This window comes from Mustela putorius, unplaced genomic scaffold (assembly GCF_011764305.1).
Source record: "Mustela putorius furo isolate JIRA1106 unplaced genomic scaffold, ASM1176430v1.1 tig00537227_pilon_pilon_pilon, whole genome shotgun sequence".
Classification (NCBI taxonomy): Eukaryota; Metazoa; Chordata; class Mammalia; order Carnivora; family Mustelidae; genus Mustela; species Mustela putorius.
In genome coordinates, this window is record NW_025422368.1 from 30,077,633 (window position 1) to 30,096,339 (window position 18,707).

General features: G+C 36.9%; 1 protein-coding gene across 3 annotated transcripts in view; it reads left to right on the plus strand.

Moving 5' to 3' along the window:
* PLCZ1 (phospholipase C zeta 1) overlaps positions 1-15,841 on the plus strand; it is a 47,623-nt gene extending 31,782 nt beyond the window's left edge. For all 3 annotated transcript variants that reach the window (XM_004755739.2, XM_045073339.1, XM_004755742.2), the window contains 5 exons: positions 2,610-2,726; positions 3,829-4,001; positions 11,208-11,340; positions 14,795-14,944; positions 15,708-15,841. In XM_004755739.2, coding sequence (XP_004755796.1) covers positions 2,610-2,726; positions 3,829-4,001; positions 11,208-11,340; positions 14,795-14,944; positions 15,708-15,793 — 659 coding nt within the window. In that variant the 3' untranslated portion in view covers positions 15,794-15,841. The remainder of the gene's footprint in view (positions 1-2,609; positions 2,727-3,828; positions 4,002-11,207; positions 11,341-14,794; positions 14,945-15,707) is intronic.
* Positions 15,842-18,707: the final 2,866 nt, after the last annotated feature.

Genomic DNA, 18,707 nt, shown 5'->3' on the forward strand with positions numbered 1-18,707 from the left:
CTGAAGGCAACTGCTTAACTGACTGAGCCACTCAGGCACCCAGAATGTCCATCATTATTAAAAACTTAAATGTCACTAATTTTTTAATACATAAAAATAAGAAACAACTTTTTATATGCATGGATACTTTTCAATTATTTAAAAATAATGTAGTAAGTAAATATTATTGAAATGGAATGAATTTTTTTATGTTATTTTTAAGTGAAAAAGTAGAAGTTTATAAAAGGGAACAAACAATATGATTCAATTAAAAAATACGATTATATCTATGAAAATAGAGTGAAAAGATATATACCAAGAGGTTACTGGTTATTAATTAAGTGACAAGATTATACATAGTTTTGGTTCGTATTTTTTCTAATTTGCTTTTCTCATTTATCTAAAATGAACATACATTACATTTATTTATTTATTTTAAAGATTTTATTTATTTATTTGACAGAGAGAGGGGAGGAAGCAGGCTCCCTCCTGAGCAGAGAGTACGATACGGGGCTCGATCCCAGGACCCTGGGATCATGGCCTGAGCCGAAGGCAGAGGCTTTAACCCACTGAGCCACCCAGGCACCCCCATACATTCCATTTATAATAACATGGCATGTTTAATTTCTAAAGGTCAACTTCAGAAGTAACAAGATCATGTTATGTTAAGATAATCATTTGTGTTTATTGTGTTTATCACTTTGTAGATAGGAAAGATTAAGATCCAGAAGAGTACACATCTCACCAAAAGATAAATATCCTGCTTAGGGCAGGATGAGGGATCATTATAGTTGGACATACATGGTGCCTTTATACATGAGTAGCTTCAAAATAAACTTTCTCTCAGGAGTGTATAGCATCTAAAATTGAGAGCTGATGAAATTAATTATAATTATTAACCTCAGTAATTATAATTTTTTACTTGACAGTGCTTCCTAAAGAATAGTATGTGGAATGAGGGTGGCATTGATTCTATTCCAGTTTGACCAGCAAATGTAGTGGGCCATGGGCAATAACCATGGCCTGGTCACCATATTAGCAGGAGTAGTTGTGGGAACAGGATCTGCTTGGTGATAGAATAAAAGCCTTGGGGAAACATGAAATCTAGTTCAAAAATTTGTACCCAATGGTAAAGGGTACAAAGAGTTTTGAATCTCAAGTGATTTAAATGGAACATATATAAATAGAAACTTATAAAAATAGGTAAGTAGAAACATAAGAAAATAGAGAAACAAATGGACTATAACTGTATGTGCATATTATAAGTATAGACCTTATCTTGGTAAGGAAAACATTTGAAAATAACCAGAACTACCATAGTTCTCCCCTATCATGGGAAATACATTCCAAGACCCCTAGTGGATGCTTAACCCTGTGGAGTATTGAGCCCTATATATAACATGTTTTTTAATATACACATATATCTATGATAAAGTTGAATTTACAAGTTAGGCACAGAAATTGTCAACAATAACTAATAATGAAATAGAACAATTATAATAATATGCTGTAATAAAATTTAAGTGAATGTGGTCTCTCTCAAAATATCTTATTGTACTGTACTCAGCTTTCGTGTGATGAGGTGAGATGATAAAATGCCTAGGTGATGAGATGAGATGAGATGAGATAAGGTGAATGATACATGCATTGTGATGCATTGTTAGGGTGCTAGCAAACGTCTGGTGATTTGTCAGAAGTGGGATCATCTGCTTTGGACCCTGCCTGACTGTAGGTAACCGAGACCACTGGAAGTAAAACCATGGAGAAGTGGGGGGACTGCTGTACTGGGAGGAAGCAGGTTCTCTTTCAATGGAGAGAGGAAAACAGAGATTGAAGAAATCTTCAACTGAAGATTTCTTCAATCTCTGTTTTTTTCAGTTTGGGGGGAAGATACTTTGGTGGTTAGGGTTGGGAGCTGAACTGAATAACTTTAACATTCCTTTCAACCCTGAGAATCTGTTGGCTCTTCAACTGGGTTCATTTGGATGGCATTATATGTCTTTATATGGCTTACATGTGATTCTGCCCTAATGTGAAAACCAAAGCAAAAAAAAAAAAAAAAAAGACAAAATTTTACAACTTGTTTTAAAATATGGATGCAGGGGTGCCTGGGTGACTCAGTTGTTAAGCATCTGCCTTTGGCTCAGGTCATGATCCCTCGGTACTGGGATCAAGCCCCGCTTCGGGTTCCCTGCTTGGTGGGAAGCCTGCTTCTCCCTCTCCCTCTGCTGTGTTCCCTCTCTCGCTGTGTCCCTCTCTGTCAAATAAATTAAAAAAATCTTTTTAAAAAAAATTGATCCATTTTATTTGGGAATTTTATATATTCTTATGTTAAAGTGAGAGTAATTTGGATTTAAAAAGCAATTATATTATTTAATCATTTGTCCTTAAGTGAATGATTAGTATACATAAAATGGTGTAATAAAAAAGACATTAACTTTTCAATAACCATGAATTATGCTGTCAAACAAAAACATGGATTTATTTTGATGTCCATGAATTGCAAATATTTTTGCTAAAACATACATATCAAAGGTACTGAAACAATTGTAGAATTATATAATATATAGAAGCATAGCAGTTTATTTACTTGAAATCTTTCACAATGTTCTAATATATATATTTTTTAGCCCACGAGTTTATTCTTCACACCAGGATGTTCATTACCAGAATTTATCCCAAAGCAATGAGAGCAGACTCCTCTAATTTTAATCCTCAAGAATTTTGGAATATAGGTTGTCAAATGGGTATGTTCTATAGAATATTGAGTTTCTGGAAAAATAAGATAAAATAAGTTCATTTCGTGAATTAATGAAAGATTTATGAAGAGCTTCCCAAGTACGTTTTTTTTGGCCCTGGGTGTTTTGGGATCAGGCGATAATGATGAATCACTGGTTTCAAGAGCAGAAGTTATTCCTAAATGGGTCAGAGAGGGTAACTCTAAGTGAGGGTTAGGGGCACGGAGGTTAAGTTCATGAAAAGTTGGCATAAAAGAAGTGTAGGAAGGGGGAAAAAAGACATCAAAATGGATGTAAGAGGACAGTGAATATCAAATCCTTTGCTTGAAAGATTTGCTAAGGGCCTCTTTAAATCAAGGGACCTCTACCTTTTTATACTTTACACCAGCTTCCGCATTCACAGTATTGAAAAGTAAATGGGATTACATAGCTCTGTTATTTGTCTTTACCAGACTCTCCCTATTCCAAATTGATGAGCTGTTCTAGCAGGGGCACTCACCAGTCAGAAGGCACCTGTGTGAACCCCTCTGCTCCTGGATTGTGGCAAGGCCCATAGGTTTATGGAGGGAGGTGGAGAGTCGGGTTAGGTTTGGTGGGTGAGGGGGATTTGAGGGGAGTGGAGGATGGTACTGCCTATAGTGGCTATTTACCAACCTCTAAGGAAGGACTTCTGTATTTTAATAGCAATTATTGTTCTGCTTCTTTGTCACTTTCTCTTCAAGTGGTAACAGTATCTCTTTGGACCTAAAAATTTAGAATATACTTGGTGTCTTTTCTTCCATCATGAAGTGTACTGATTTTCTCTATTCTCATACTTCCTGAATGTCATCTGACCTACACATTGCTATTCTGTAATCTCTACTGTGTATCATTTTGATTTTAACTCAAAGCTATAAAATAATTTAAAAATTAAAGCTCACCTTCATACATTAGTATATACATGGCAGGAAGACATGTTTAAAAGTCTGGAATTATTTGGCTAATGATGCTTGTTCTTAAAATGTTTGGATATATAAAAGCCATTAATTCGGTTTTAGTAAATCTTCGAACTGTACTTCTTTAGTTGTACCCTTTCTTTCCTGAGAATATCAAAATACTTTTTTTCTGACAGTGGCCTTAAATTTCCAGACCCCTGGTCTGCCTATGGATCTTCAAATTGGGAAATTTTTGGATAACGGTGGTTCTGGATATATTTTGAAACCACATTTCCTAAGAGATATTGAAACACAGTTTGATCCAAATGAAACACCAAGAGACACTGATCCAGTTACACTTACAATAAGGGTAAGATGAAAAACTTTTTTCTCCCCCCCCACTTTTTTTGTTATTATATAAGCTATAGAGTCTGCACTAATATTTTGAGTTCCATTTCCTTTAATATCCTTTAAATTTCTGTTCATCTTTTTCAATATTATAGGTGGGTGGTATTTCACTATCTCTCCATATCTGAAAAATCTTTCTATTGGCTTTTTGCATGAATGATTACCTGCTTGTGAATAGAAATACTGAAGCTGAAAGCTTCTCCTCTCCAAAGTCTATGTATTCCATTGTCTTTAGGCATTTAATATTGTAATAGAGAAGTCTTGAGTTCAGCCCACTAGTTACTCTGTGGATATGCGACTTTATTTAGGAGCTCTTTGCTTTTTCGTTAATCTCTAGAATTAGACTTTCACAGCTCCAGATTTTTGCCCCTAGTCTCTGAATATTTGTTGATTAGTATTTAGAAACCAAAAGTCATCCATATGCTTTTCTTGAGTATCTGCCTGCGTATTTACTAATTCCTGTCAACTCTATCACTCTTTTTTCTGCCTTTGGTTTTCCTCCATATTTGATTTTATTCTTCACCGATTCTAATGTAGATGTGGATTTTTCTCCTGCATTACCAGTTTCTTTCTTCCAATTTTTATTTACCTCATTCTGCTTCCTTACCAGCTCCTTCCCCACCACCCCACCCCTACTTCTTAAATCCTATGTGGTTTTATTGGGAGCAAAGGTAGTTGTCTAAAATTTATTGTTTCCAATAGTATAGACTTTTTGAAAACTTTCTTATTCTTCTATAACCCAAGTGCTATATTTATTTCCTTTTCTTTTAAATGTCCCTGTATCTTCTGAAAGACCCTTAGCTTTTTCTCTCCTCTTAGTTACAAGCAATTCTATTTTAGATTGTATCTGCACCTGTGGTTTGCAACAAATTGGGTGGGTAGGGCTTTTTGGTCCATCTCTTGGTTTAGCTCGTTGCTCCTAGAACCATATGAACCATTTCAGATTCTGTTCTGGAATTTCGGTACTTGGATTGCTGTCCCTGGTGAGGATTTTTGGGTCTGCAGTTCTGATAGAAGGGAATGCTGCTGGCTGTGCTGTCTGGTGGGGGCTTACCTGCTCTGGTGCCCCAGATGCTCCAACCCAGACAGCATGGCCTTCAGAAGCCTTCCTCTCTAGGCTCCTTCCTCTTGTGTCTTAATGGCACGGGACTTGGGGGACCACTTTCATCCACTTCTGGTCCTAGCCTTTTTGTCCCAGTTGAGAAAGGAGATTTAAGAGCTGTTGCTGTTTTCGAGAGATTAATGTGTAAAGAGAGTAGAGCAAAGTTGAATGAGACAGAAATGATCCTGGCCACTGTGGGAAATAGTACCAGGGAAGACGGTATCGACTTTTTGCTTGGTTGTTAGGGATTTTTCTAATTTTTAAAAAAGATTTTATTTATTTATTTGACAGACAGTGATCATAGATCTCTGAGGCAGAGAGGCAGCCAGAGAGAGAGAGAGGAGGAAGCAGGCTCCCTGCTGAGCAGAGCAGAAAGCCCGATGTAGGGCTCAATCCCAGGACTCTGAAATCATGACCTGAGCCAAAGGCAGAAGCTTTCACCCATTGAGCCACCCAGGTGCCCCTAATTTTTTTTTTTTTTAAAGATTTTATTTGTTTGAGAGAGATATAGAGTGCAAGGAAAAGGGTGGCGGAGAGGGACAAGGACGCTCCATGCTGAGCACAGAGGGTATCTCAGGGCTGGATCCCACAAAACTGAGATTGTGACCTGAGCCAAAATCAAGAGTGGGCTGCTTAACTGACTGAGCCCTGGATCTTGTGACTCTACAAGTAGGGGCATATAGGGTAGAAATAGCCTCCAGCCCTGGATGCAGCCCCCAACCCATTAGTTGATACTCTTTCTAGGATCCAGCAAAATATTCTCCATTAAGTTTGCTTTGCAAATATTATCATAGCTTCGACATTCTTTTTTTTTTTTAATTTTAAATTATTTCTTTAAGAGGGAGAGAGAGAGATTACAGAGGGAGAAACGGGTTCCCCACTGAGCAGAGAACCTCATGTGGGACTTGATCTCAGGACCCTGGGATCATGACCCGAGTTAGGCAGATGCATAACTGACTAAGACAGCAAGGCACCCTCTTTTTGAATTTTTTTAATACAAACATTTAAAAGGTTAGTAACTTTTTCTTTTACTTTTTGGTTATGATATAAGCTAGAAAGTATACATTAATATTTTAAGTTCCATTGACTTCTTTTAGTGCCTTTACATTTCTGTTGATCTCTTCAGCCACTATAGTGAGGTAGGTGGTATTTCAACATCTTGCCACATCTGAACCAGTGTCTTCCTGTTGCCTTTTTGTGTGAATGAAAAAAATGCAAAAGGCTGTGTTTTACAACACCAAATGTAGTGTTGTAGTTGCTGTTTCAGTGAGAAAAAGGGATGAAATCAGTAACTTTGTATGGTCCTCTCCTCCTTCTCACAAATCTCCTTGCTGTGCATCTGGGTTTTCCTTTCTCTCTCTCTTTTTCTTCCTCCTAAGTGATTCTTTCTCTCTCAGATTTGTGGGTTCCTTTACTCTACCTACCTCTGACGTATTTGTATTGTTAAGGCTTTTTCTTTTTTTTAAATTTTTAACTTAAATTCAGTTTAGTTAACATATAGCATATTACTATTTTCAGGGGTAGAATTTAGTGATTCATCAGTTGCATATAACACCGAGGCTCATCACATCTCATGCCCTCCTCACCCAGTTACCCCAGCCTCCACTTCCCTCCCCTCCAGCAGCCCTGTCTCCCAGAGTTGAGTCCTTAAGGTTTGCCACCCTCTTTGTTTTTTTTTTTTTTTTGCTTTTTTTTAATTAATTTTTTATTTTTTATAAACATATATTTTTATCCCCTCTCTGTTTTTATCTTATTTTATGTTTCCTTCCCTTCCCATATGTTCATCTGTTTTGCTTCTTAAATTTCACATGAATGAAATTATATGTTATCTGTCTGCTATAAACATTGGGGTACATGTATCCCTTCAAATCATTATTTTTGTATCCTTTGGATAAATACCCAGTAGTGCAATTGCTGGGTCATAGGGTAGCTCTATTTTTAACTTTTTGAGGAACCTCCATATTGTTTTCCCGAGTGGCTGCACCAGGTTGCATTCCCACCAACAGATTAAGAGGGTTCCCCTTTCTCTACACCCTTGCCAACAACTCTTGTTTCCTGTCTTGTTAATCTCAGCCATTCTGATCAGTATGAGGTGATATCTCATTGTGGTTTTGATTTCTACTCCCCTGATGCTGAGTGATATGGAGCATTTTTTTCATGTGTCTGTTAGACCAAGGCTTTTTCTTAATCCTCATCTCAAACTAAATATTATCCTATGTCCTTTTATATACATTTATGGTTTTAACTGCCAACAATACTCAAATCTTTAATCTGACTTCATTTCTGGAATGTAAAGACATACTTTAAATATTCTACTTAACATCCTTACCTGTTTAATCCTTGCTCTGTCAACCTTATCATATTAAAGGCTGAATATCCCTCCCTAATCCAATCTTACTTTCTTTAAATGTCATTGAACTCCATTGAATTCATTGTGTCAATTAACTCAGGCTAAAACATTGGGAATCATTCCTCTGTTCCACATCTGTCACTTCCTGTGTCCCATCTCTAAATTTTATTGATTCGAGAAGTCTTCCTTATCCAATCCCTTGGTCTGATTCCATCTGCCACTCTCCACCCCCACCCCTTTTAAGGAATTTGTTACTTGGCATCACATTATTCCAACACATTATAAGTCTTAAGGGTTTTTCACATAGCCTGTCTCAGTCCTGCTGATTATCTTCCACAAGTTGTCCAGAGATGACATGCTCCAGTGCTAATCTCATCATACCTACTTAACGTTTCTTTGGGCGTCATGCTTGCTTGCTTAGTCAGGGCTTAGCCTAATTCTCTAGGCCCATCTCTCACGACTTCTAGTCTTACACTTACTCTATAATCATATGACAATTCCATGCATTACATACGCTTTTTCCTTTGACTGGGTCATTCTTCCATCCCTCACCTGCCTGTTGATTCAGACCCATTTTTCAAGACTTAAGGGTCACTTCTTTTTGGGATTGTTTTCCCCTACACTGAATTAGTTAGGCTTCTTTTTGTAGTTTTGTTTTTTCATACCCCCTATAGGTGCATACACATGCAATACGCCACTCTATTACACAGGCCTCCATCAGAGATATTGCAGGTCTGGTTCCAGACCACCACAAGAAAGTGAATATCACAATAAAGCAAGTCAAATGAACTCTTTGATTCCCCAGAGCATATGAAAGTTATGTTTATACTATAATCTATTAAGTGTGTAATGGTATTATATCTAAAAAAACAATGTACATACCTTAATTAATACTTTGTCACTAAAAAATGCTAACCATCGTCTGAGCTTTCAGGGGGTCACAGTCTTTTGGCTGGTGGAGGGTATTGCCTGGATGTGGATGGCTGCTGATTGAGGACGGGGGCGCTTGCTCAGGGTCGGGGTGGCTGTGGTATTGTTTGGTCAACTACATTGATGTAGTCTTCTAAGTCCTTTGTTGTCATTTCAAAAATTGTCACAGCATCTTCACCAGGAGTAGATTCCAGCTCAAGAAACTGCTTTCTTTGCTCATATCCATCAGCAACAACTCCTCATCCGTTCAAGTTTGATCATGAGATTTGAATAATTCAGTCACATCTTCAGGCTCAGCTCTGACTGTAGTTCTCTTGCTGTTTCTGCCCCATCTGCCGTCAGAACACACACATGTATTAGTTTGCTGTCTGACATGGACATGCTTGGTGGCACCCCCAAAATAATTACAATAGTAACATCAAAGATCACTGATCACAGATCCCCATAAGAACTATAAGAATAATGACAAAATCTGAAATAGTGTGAGAATTACCAAAATGTGACAGAGGAACATGAAGTGAACCACAGCTGTTGGAAAAATGGTGCCCATAGACTTGTTCATTGCAGAATTGCCACAAACCTTCAGTTTGTAAAAAACTGCAATATCTGCAAAGTAGAAGAAAACAAAACTCAATAACATGGAGTTGCCTGTAATTGTTTATTTACTTGGGCTTGTCTTCCTCTCTTGTCTGAAAGTTCTGGAAGGATAAGGACCATATTTATTCAAGTCTTCTCCACAGTGCCTGACACAAAGTATATGCTCAATGTATGTCAGTTAGTTGAATGATTTCTTTTTCAATTTGAGAATAGTAAAGAGAATGGATGTGCTCTTTTATTGAGAAAGCAAAGATGGAAGATGCTTACAAATGCCACCTCTTTGTTTCTGAAGGGTCTTATAGAGGGATGTAAGTGACATGATATAAAATAGGCAGGATTAATGATTTTCCTGAGAAACTGCTGCCATAAATATCCATGTGGGTCCTTCTCTCTTGGTTTGATCATTCTGGAGAGCTTTTATTACAACTTGTACAAATTGTTGAAGACATGCTTTGGAAATCAGGAAATCTTGTTTTGCCATTAGCTTTATGTCCTTGATGAAGACATTTCAACATTTCTGATTTAATCTCCCTCATATGCAAATTGAGAGTTTTGGATTAGGTCAATCATTTTCAAACTTATAAAAGTGATGCAACCATTTTCTAAGTTCAAAAATTTTATGCATAAGGCCAATAGATGAAACCAGAGGTACTCTAGTTGACCATCAAGGGTTTTCTTTTTCTTTTCTTTCTTTGTTTCTTTTTTTTTTTTTAAAGATTTCATTCATTTATTGGACAGACAGAGATCACAAGTAGGCAGAGAGGCAGGCAGAGAGAGGGGGGGAAGCAGGGTCCCTGCTGAGCAAGGTGCCCGAGGCGGGGCTCCATCCTAGGACTCTGGGATCATGACCCAAGCCGAAGGCAAAGGCTTCCACCCACTGAGCAACCCAGGTGCCCCAGGGGTTTTCTTTTTGACATCTATCTCTGTGGTGGCCCCTGGAAGGGCTCTGTGAATCAGAGTATAAAAAGTATTTGAATAATAACCTCTAAATTTTTTTTCAGGTTTCATATTCAATTGTTATTATTTTTTAGTCAGACAATTTTTTTTTTTTGACACGAGTTGCACCAAAGCCAAACCTTCTCCATATTGGTAAGGGTCTATTACCTGCGGAGGAGATACTCACCTGGGAAGCTCTGCTATCAGTGTACTTATTGATTATGGCCAATGTTCTAACTTCATCGATGTCTAATTAGGCTGATTGATCAATGCCCATTCTATAGTTGTTGTTAAATATTTGCACAGTCACTCTGGTTTCCAGCTAATGTTATAATATGTGGATATAGGAAAGGAAAAATACACTGACACTTTTTCTTTTTTTTTCCCTCTGTTCCTTCTGTTTCTTTTTTTCCTTTTCCTTTCTTTTCTTTCTTTTTTTTCCAAACAATTATTTATTTTGTTCCTCTTTATTATGATCTTCAGAAATTGAAATTATGCCTCGATTTTTATATCATTATGTTTTACAAATCAGCACACTGAAATAGTGTTTTTCATTTAGACTTTGTCTCTTAAAGACAAAACTTAGTTTCAACAGCTAGTTTGACAATACAAGGTTAAAACTATTGTTAATTACTTTAAGTGTTTCTCTGATACCCAGTCCCTAATATATGTATGAAATCATTGATTTTGTCAGATTCACATTACTTATGATAATATTGATAATAATAGGTAATATAAAATTTTATCATAAATTACCCAAATGTAAATTATACTATCAAAAAGTGCTGTCATAAGAAATTATGCAGTGTTTCTTTCTTATATTTTAGAAGTAGTATTACTATTATTTATATTTTTTTACTATTTACATGTAGTATGAATTTCAACATAGTTCATGTTGACAGAGTAATTCAGCCTGAATTACAGTAGACTATGATTATAATAATACTTTTAAGCAATGCCTTATGACAACTATAATAAAGACTTTAAGAATAAAAAAATATGTTGAACTATAAAACTCAATGTGAATTTTACTATAATTATATACTGGTAAAATGGAATAATGTAGACATATTCCTAGTATTCACCTTGAGAATAAGAGTTAAGGTTTAAAATGTGCATTATATTCCATTTTTAATTTTTTTGTGGGAACTGAGAGTCTGTCATTTTTTTGGTATATATATTTTATTTTGAAATTACATGATTACACAGTTTGAAATCCTATTAAATTTTTGCATTCAAATATTTTTGTGCAGCTTATCAGTGGTATCCAGTTACCTCCCAGTAACAATTCATCATCTAACAAAGCTAACACACTAGTGATTCTAGAAATTTTTGGTGTTCCAGATGATCATGTGAGACAGCAGACTCGTGTAATTAAAAGAAATGGTGAGCTCCTAATATATTTTTATTGAACTTCTACTAGGCTTCTTGTTGGAAAGCTTAAAATTTATTTATTTATAGAATTTTGAGACATCTTTATTATTCATAAGACAAGGGCTTTGCATTAGGTTTAAGATGACCAAAGTGTTATATGCAGCGAAAACAATCTGATAATGATTCAATGTATTGTTTAGATGTATTTTCAGATTACAGTTACAAAAGTTAATCTAACCTGAAAAATTACTACCTTTTTTTTCACTTTGACCTCCTTTTTATGTCTCTTCCTATATTGCTGAATTAAAGGGACATTTTGATGGCTGCAAGTCTACTTAGCTTCTAGCCTTTGTGTAAAATAAAGAACATATGATTTTTCTGATATAGTATATTTCCCATTTTTATTTCACTGTTTGAATTATTTTAGATCAAAGGTCTATGGTTTTTGGCTCTGGCTAAGGATGCCATAGAAACCTCCTCATACTATATTTGGATTCATAATTCAGTCATTTTTGCCAGAAGGGAAATGTAGGAATGTAAGAAATGACTTGGGTAAGATTTTTAGTTCCAGCATCCCGTGATATTTTATGTAATACACTACTAACAGCATCACATCTTCGCTGAGGTGGAAGTCATTAAGGACATTAAAGTGTAGATTCCTGGGATTGACCTTTAGTCAGGGTCACCTTGGAGAAGACCTTGGAACTGACTCCTGAGTCTAGAATCTTCTTTGTGTGGATATTTCCAAAGTGTAGAGGGCTTCAGTTCAGAGTCTGCAAATATGTGCCCAGTTAAATGGCACCAATGAAAAAACAGGTGCAGTCATACTACTCTTTCTTTTTTTTTCCCCCCTTCGGTGATAATCTCTAATAATACCCACCATCTGTCCTTGTATTGACACCCCAAATACTCCTCCAGTGTTTCCCTCGGGCAAAGGGTATGGAAGAAAGATGTGGGAAATTTTGGCTACCTTATCCTAGGTTATCTATAGGAAAGGATGTTGGTGATGACTCCTCGGCTTATTTGGCAAGCCTTGGATTTGAAGGCATACTACAATGGCAGTGTCATGAAAAGATAACTGCTTACGTCAGCAAGCTTGTAGTACCCTATCTCTTGTTCTCTTCATCCCCCTACTTGAATCTTCATGACAAAATGCATAGACCATTTATTTATTCTTATAATATGATTATAATAATATATATTATATAATTATATGATATATAATCATATTATAATATGATTCTAGTTCCCATTAGAATTTAGATTATATTCCTGAGTTTTATGGAAATATTCCTACAGAAATTAAATTTACTTTATCTAACAATACTGAGTCTCTGTTATTAGAAGCCAGGTGATCAGTATCAAGGAAACTTAAAATCTCTGTGTACTTAATGTATTACTATGTATGTCCAAATCAACTCTATTGAAGATAGTTTTCAATTTGATATGGGAGATAAGATACAATAAAACTAGTATGATAGAGTCATTAGTATTTCAAGGAAGGTAAAAGAATTCTAGTGGAACAGGCAAATTGGGAGATGGTTCTTGGAGAATGAATAGAATTTTTTACAGAGATTGAGCCCTAAAACCTGGAGAAGACTAAATCCAAACACGCTAGGGAAAAATACAGAAGTTTAATATGGGTGAAATACAGGGTGAGGTAAAATGAAAAAGTTATGTTGGGGATGGTCATGGAAAATTGGGAAAGGCATGATAAGGTGTTGGGTAATGTCTTTTCTGTAGAAAATGAACAAAATTAAAACTCTTAAACAGGGAGATAGCACTAACATAGTTGAGCTTTAGGGAGATTGTTTCTGCAGGCTGGGTAGAAAGCAGTGTATGCAAGGAGATGAGAATTACAAATAGAGTCAGGATATGATTCATGGCGAGAGGGTGAGGAATTCCAGTCAAAGAAGGCCCATGGCATCAGAAAAGGAGTGGAGGATGCACATGAGGAAGACTAGCAGGAACAAAAGTCTAGGTAGCTGGACAAGGGGGATCCTAGGATGGCTTAGCTACTAAAGTAATTGTGGTAGAATAAGAGAAATGAGAGTCTGGAAGGAAAAAGATCACGTTTGGATAAGGTGTGGAAGTAATTTTTCAGTTTTGGTCACGCTAGAGAAAACTGTGCTTGTCACCATCAGATGTGGTGTCGTCCTCTCCCTCTTTCCTTCCTCTCTTCCTCCCTTCCTTCCTTCCTTCCTTCCTTCCTTCCTTCCTTCCTTCTTTCTCTCTCTTTTTTTCTTCTTCTTTATTAAAAGGGCTTTCTTAAATGATACGTATGATTTGTGTGTGTATGTGTGTGTGTGAGAGAGAGAGAGTTTATAGGGAAGTAGGGTTAGAGGAGGAAGACAAATCAGTATAAGAATTTTGTGCCCATTTTAAAGTGTCTATAAAAAAATTGACTCTTAGATCTGCCCTTGCACTCCATGGAATTAATTCTTTTCTTAAGCCAAAGTAATATATTCATTATACCAGCATGAGCCAATTGGTTTAATATTTTCATGGGCATAGACTTCATCCTGGATTGCTATCTGGTAAATGTGTGCTTGTGACCACAGAGTCACCCAGAAAACAGAAAATGTAATTAGTCACAAATTCTTTAATGCTTCTGGAAAAGTAACTTGAAGAACAAAACCTACTTACGTAGCAAGCATAGCATTACCTTTGTACATGAAAGTGATACATATTATTTCTCTCTGAACCTAAGTAGACTATATATTTGATCAGGATGTGAATTTCTTGATTCCATTAAATTATGCTTAAGTATTGGATGATTTGGGTTATATTTTGACACAATTTGGATTTCTTATTTGGCAAGAGATTGTTGTTTGGATGATTATTTTGCTGAAGATCTAAATGACTCAACACCTGGGACTTTAAAATGAGCACTTATTCAAAAGAAGGATCAAAGGCTGGCTTTGGAGCACCTAGCTCTCAGGCCAACAACTATCTACGGAGCTCATCCCATAATAGGAGCTGGTATAGAAAAATGACGGCATTTAACTCCTTTGTTAGGGAAATGCCCGAACCCAGCAGTCATATTGCCAAGTGTTGAAATGCTTCGCTCTGAAATTGGACTCCATTTGTTTGAATTCCTGCCCTGTCACTTACTTGCTGTGTATGTGAAACCTTGAGGAAGTTACGTAACATCTTTCCGGCTCAATTTTCTCATCCATAAATGTGAATAGTAATAACCCTGATGGGTTATTGTAAGGTTGAAATGAGATTATCTACTTAAAGCTCTTATCTTATTGCCCAGCAATACTAAAAACCTAATAATTATTGTTATTGTCATCAATATTCCTTTCTCAATGGGTGTGCGAAAAATTCAAGTGCTCTAAAACATAAACCATTAATATTAGTAAGTGTTGAAAAGAAAAAAATTTCAGAGAACAGATACCATGCAGTACTCCCTAGACATAGTGTCTATGATTCTTTGATGACATCTTCCTTTATATTTCAGCTTTTTGTCCAAGATGGAATGAAACATTCACATTCATTATTCAGGTGCCAGAATTGGCTCTGATACGTTTTGTTGTTGAAAGTCAAGGTCTAATAACTGGAAATGAGTTTCTTGGCCAATATACTTTACCAGTTCTATGCATGAACAAAGGTAATATTCTGAAAAGTAAGATGATTGTGCTGACCATTAGAACTTGCATTTACCAAAGAAACAAATTGATACATCAGATAGCTCTATCCATGACAGTCAGAGGTAAAGGAACTTTTATGCATTGACACATATTTTCTCTCAGTGGTAGTATAGAAATGTGTTCTCATGTGGAAGGTGGGATTGTGGTTTGAGATTGCTAGGAAGATAAATTAGACAAACATGGCATGTCTTAGCATTTCTTTACATGGATCGTTGCTCTTTTGTTTCAATTAAGACTGATCATGACTACCACAGAGAAATAAAGCATGGGAATCAAAGAGAAGGGAGAAGCAGGGACTCATCTTCCAGCCCATAAGGGCCTGGGAGCCCAAGATGATCCTTTCTTGACTCTTTCCAGGGCCGACTTAATGTTGCCGTCAGCTTGCGGAGATGATTTATACAATGCCCCGAATTACCTTGTCTCAGTGTGTTTACTTCTCTAGCACCATCTGAGCGGTATCCCAGAACCAGAGTCTTCCTGCAGCAGAAGGGTGGTGGCGAATTTAGCATACTGCACTTTGAGGGAGAAGTGTGATCTATGTGCTTAGTGTTTGGCAGTAAGAAGTAGAATCGAAACTTCAGATATTTTCTCTTATATGCAAGAGGAATATAACAATGTGGTCATAGTTTTTCCATAGGCTTAGTAAAGATAGTCTCAGTAGCACTATCGAGAACACTACTGATTGATTTTTATTGTCCTAATTGGATATGATTCCTTTCGCAGGCTACCGTCGTGTTCCTCTGTTTTCCAAAATGGGCGAGAGCCTTGAGCCAGCTGCACTGTTTATTTATGTGTGGTATGTCAGATAGCAACCAAAATCCCTGACATATTGTTAGCTATACATCCTAATAAAACAGCCAAAACAAATGTCTATACATTTTTTCTTTATTTAAAAACATAAAGCAAAAGAATTACTTACAAAAACAGAAATATTGAGCAAATTCCCCTTTAACTGACAAAACAGAATAGTGGAGAAAAAGAAAGCAAAACCGTTCAGAGGGTCCTGACACTGTGGGCCTCCTGTAGCCCAGTTTTGCTGCACCCCCACCCCCCACCCCGCCGCTCCCCTGCTGTCTGCTGAGGCTGCTCTTCAACTAGCTTGTGTCATTTTAAATGAGTAGAACTTCCAAGCTCTTAAAATATGTCTGATTATACAAGATATGTTGGCAAATATTTATCAGTAAAAAGAACTGTAAAATTTAAGAGTGTTTTAACTTCTAGACACCCACTGCCGCATGTTGTAGTGAACTGGAATTAGATTCTCAGGTGCTCTGTGCCCTTTTACATCCTAGATAGTGATTAGCCCCTGCCTCCTGCTCCTGCTAGTTTTTAGATGCTGGGCATTGGGTTTGGTATCCTGTAATTACACAGATATTTTTATGAGTGCCTATCAAATTGATTTGCAGTCAAACTGTTCAATCTCCCTATCTGTAAAAGAAATCTACTCTGTCGACTTTTGTGCTTGGATCTCTGAATTCACACTATTTTTTGAATCTGTGCTAAATGTACTTTGAAGATGGTCTTTGGTCAGAGATGAGATTCCTGTGCTATTTTATATGCTGAGCTTCTCACCATCAGCAGCACTTTGATTTACTCAGTGTCCTATGCAGAGTAATATAGTTCCTTATTAACTCTTCTTCAGAAAAACCCCAGGGATGTTAATACTTATTCTGTCATTGTTATATGGGAGTGAGGCAAAAGTATGCAGCACAATTTTTGACTAATTAGGGAATACTCATAATTCAGATTTAATTTCAACAACTTAAAACTGAACTTATGACTAAAATAACAAAAATGACTTTGAGATGTTTACTTTTACTAATGCATTCTCTCTTGATGGCCAGAAAAATACAAAATAACCCAGCTACTTTATTTTACTACTATGATTTACCCTCAGAACCACATATTTAAAAGAAAGATGCCACTGGAATTCAAATACCCAAGTCATAAGCAGTGAGAAAAGTCCTAGTATATCATCAATGAGATACTCCCTCATGGCCGTTCTAGGGTTAAGGGTGTGGTACCCTCTTCCCAGTGGTGAGGCATAGCCAGTTCTTTTATTTTGTCAGATAATAGAAAGATCTTATTTGAATTATTCATTGTATAGTCTAATAGCAGGTGGGGTGTTCAGCCCATTGACCCAAGGCCTTAAGCCTTTTAAACTCCTAAAGTCTTCAGAAGATCTGGAATTCCATGAGATTTAAAGACTCTGATCAGGTGAGTTTTTGCAGAAGTGCACTAATTCTGCAGCAGGATAAACTTCTATTTCTTATACCATTAAGATTTGAAATGAGGTAGAAAAAATGATATATACATTTTTCCCTCACTTTTGTTCAGTACTAACCAAATTCAGCTCACTAACTTTGAAGAACAAATCTTTCATTTTTTGATATCCCACTCTGCCTCAGAAATGCACTTTTGAAAGAAAATACTAGATCATTTTATTTCCTGCCCGGTGATCTTATAATGTCTTTTAACATCTTTGGTCCCATTTTTTGTATGCATTTACTTTCCTTTTGAATTGAACTAGAGTATTAGTACTACGACTACTACGAGTATGACCACACTACTACTACTACTACTACTACTATTAATTTTCTTACAATAGAAACTACCATAGAAACTCCACAGCCAGGGAATTTTCTCGTTTTAGGGAAGGTTGGGAATGATGTGAGAGACCAGCTTTGATTCGTGCTGTCTAAGCATGATTTTTTTGAAAGATTTTGTTTATTTATTTATTTTGGAGAGAGAAAGTGAGCACACAGAGCATGGTGAGAGGAGTGGCAGAAGAGGAGGAGAGAGAGAGAATCTCAAGCAGACTCCATTCTAAGGATGGAGCCCAAGGCAGAGCTCCATCTGAGGACCCACTGAGACTGTGATCTGATCCAAAATCAAGATCAGCCACTTAACCCATTGAGCCACCCAGGTCCCCCTAAGCATAATTCACTTTCAGAAAAAAATAGGCTTGGTGAGTGGAAAGATTTATACAAAGAAATAGAAGAAAGGGCTAAATGAACCCCTGGCTGTGGCAACAGAAGACCTTCTGTCTTTTAAATTCTCAGTTGAAATGTCAGTTCCTTGGGGGAAGCCATCCAGCATCTCTTAGACTAGGTCATGTTCCTTGCACTATCAGGTGGGCCCTGTCATTAGGAGCTGACCTGACACTTGCAGTTAGACCATGGTGTCTGTCCTGTTGAACATGACTGGCTTCACAGAACAGCATTAGATAAGACCACTCTGACCATGACTGAGCACATGAATATTGTCCAAAAATAAAAATGCCAAATGTTCTCCTATCTTGGCTAACATGAGTGACTGTTGATTCTTTTTTATTTTTATTTTCTTTTAAGATTTTATTTATTTATTTGAGTGAGAGAGAACACAAGTGAGAAGGAGGGGCAGAGAGAAAGGGAAAAGCAGACTACTCAGTGAGCAGAGAGCCCAAGGTGGGACTTGATCACAGGACCGTGAGATCATGACCTGAGCCGAAGGCAGACGCTTAACCAACTGAGCCACCCAGGCACCCCTAGACTGTTGATTCTTTACCAATTATCCTTTTGCCTTGATTCATTGTTTTTTTTTTTTTTTTAACCTAAGGTTTTTTTGTTTTTTTTTTTTTAAGATTTTATTTATTTACTTGACAGACAGAGATCACAAGTAGGCAGACAGGCAGGCAGAGAGAGAGGAGGAAGCAGGCTCCCTGCCAAGCAGAGAGCCCGATGT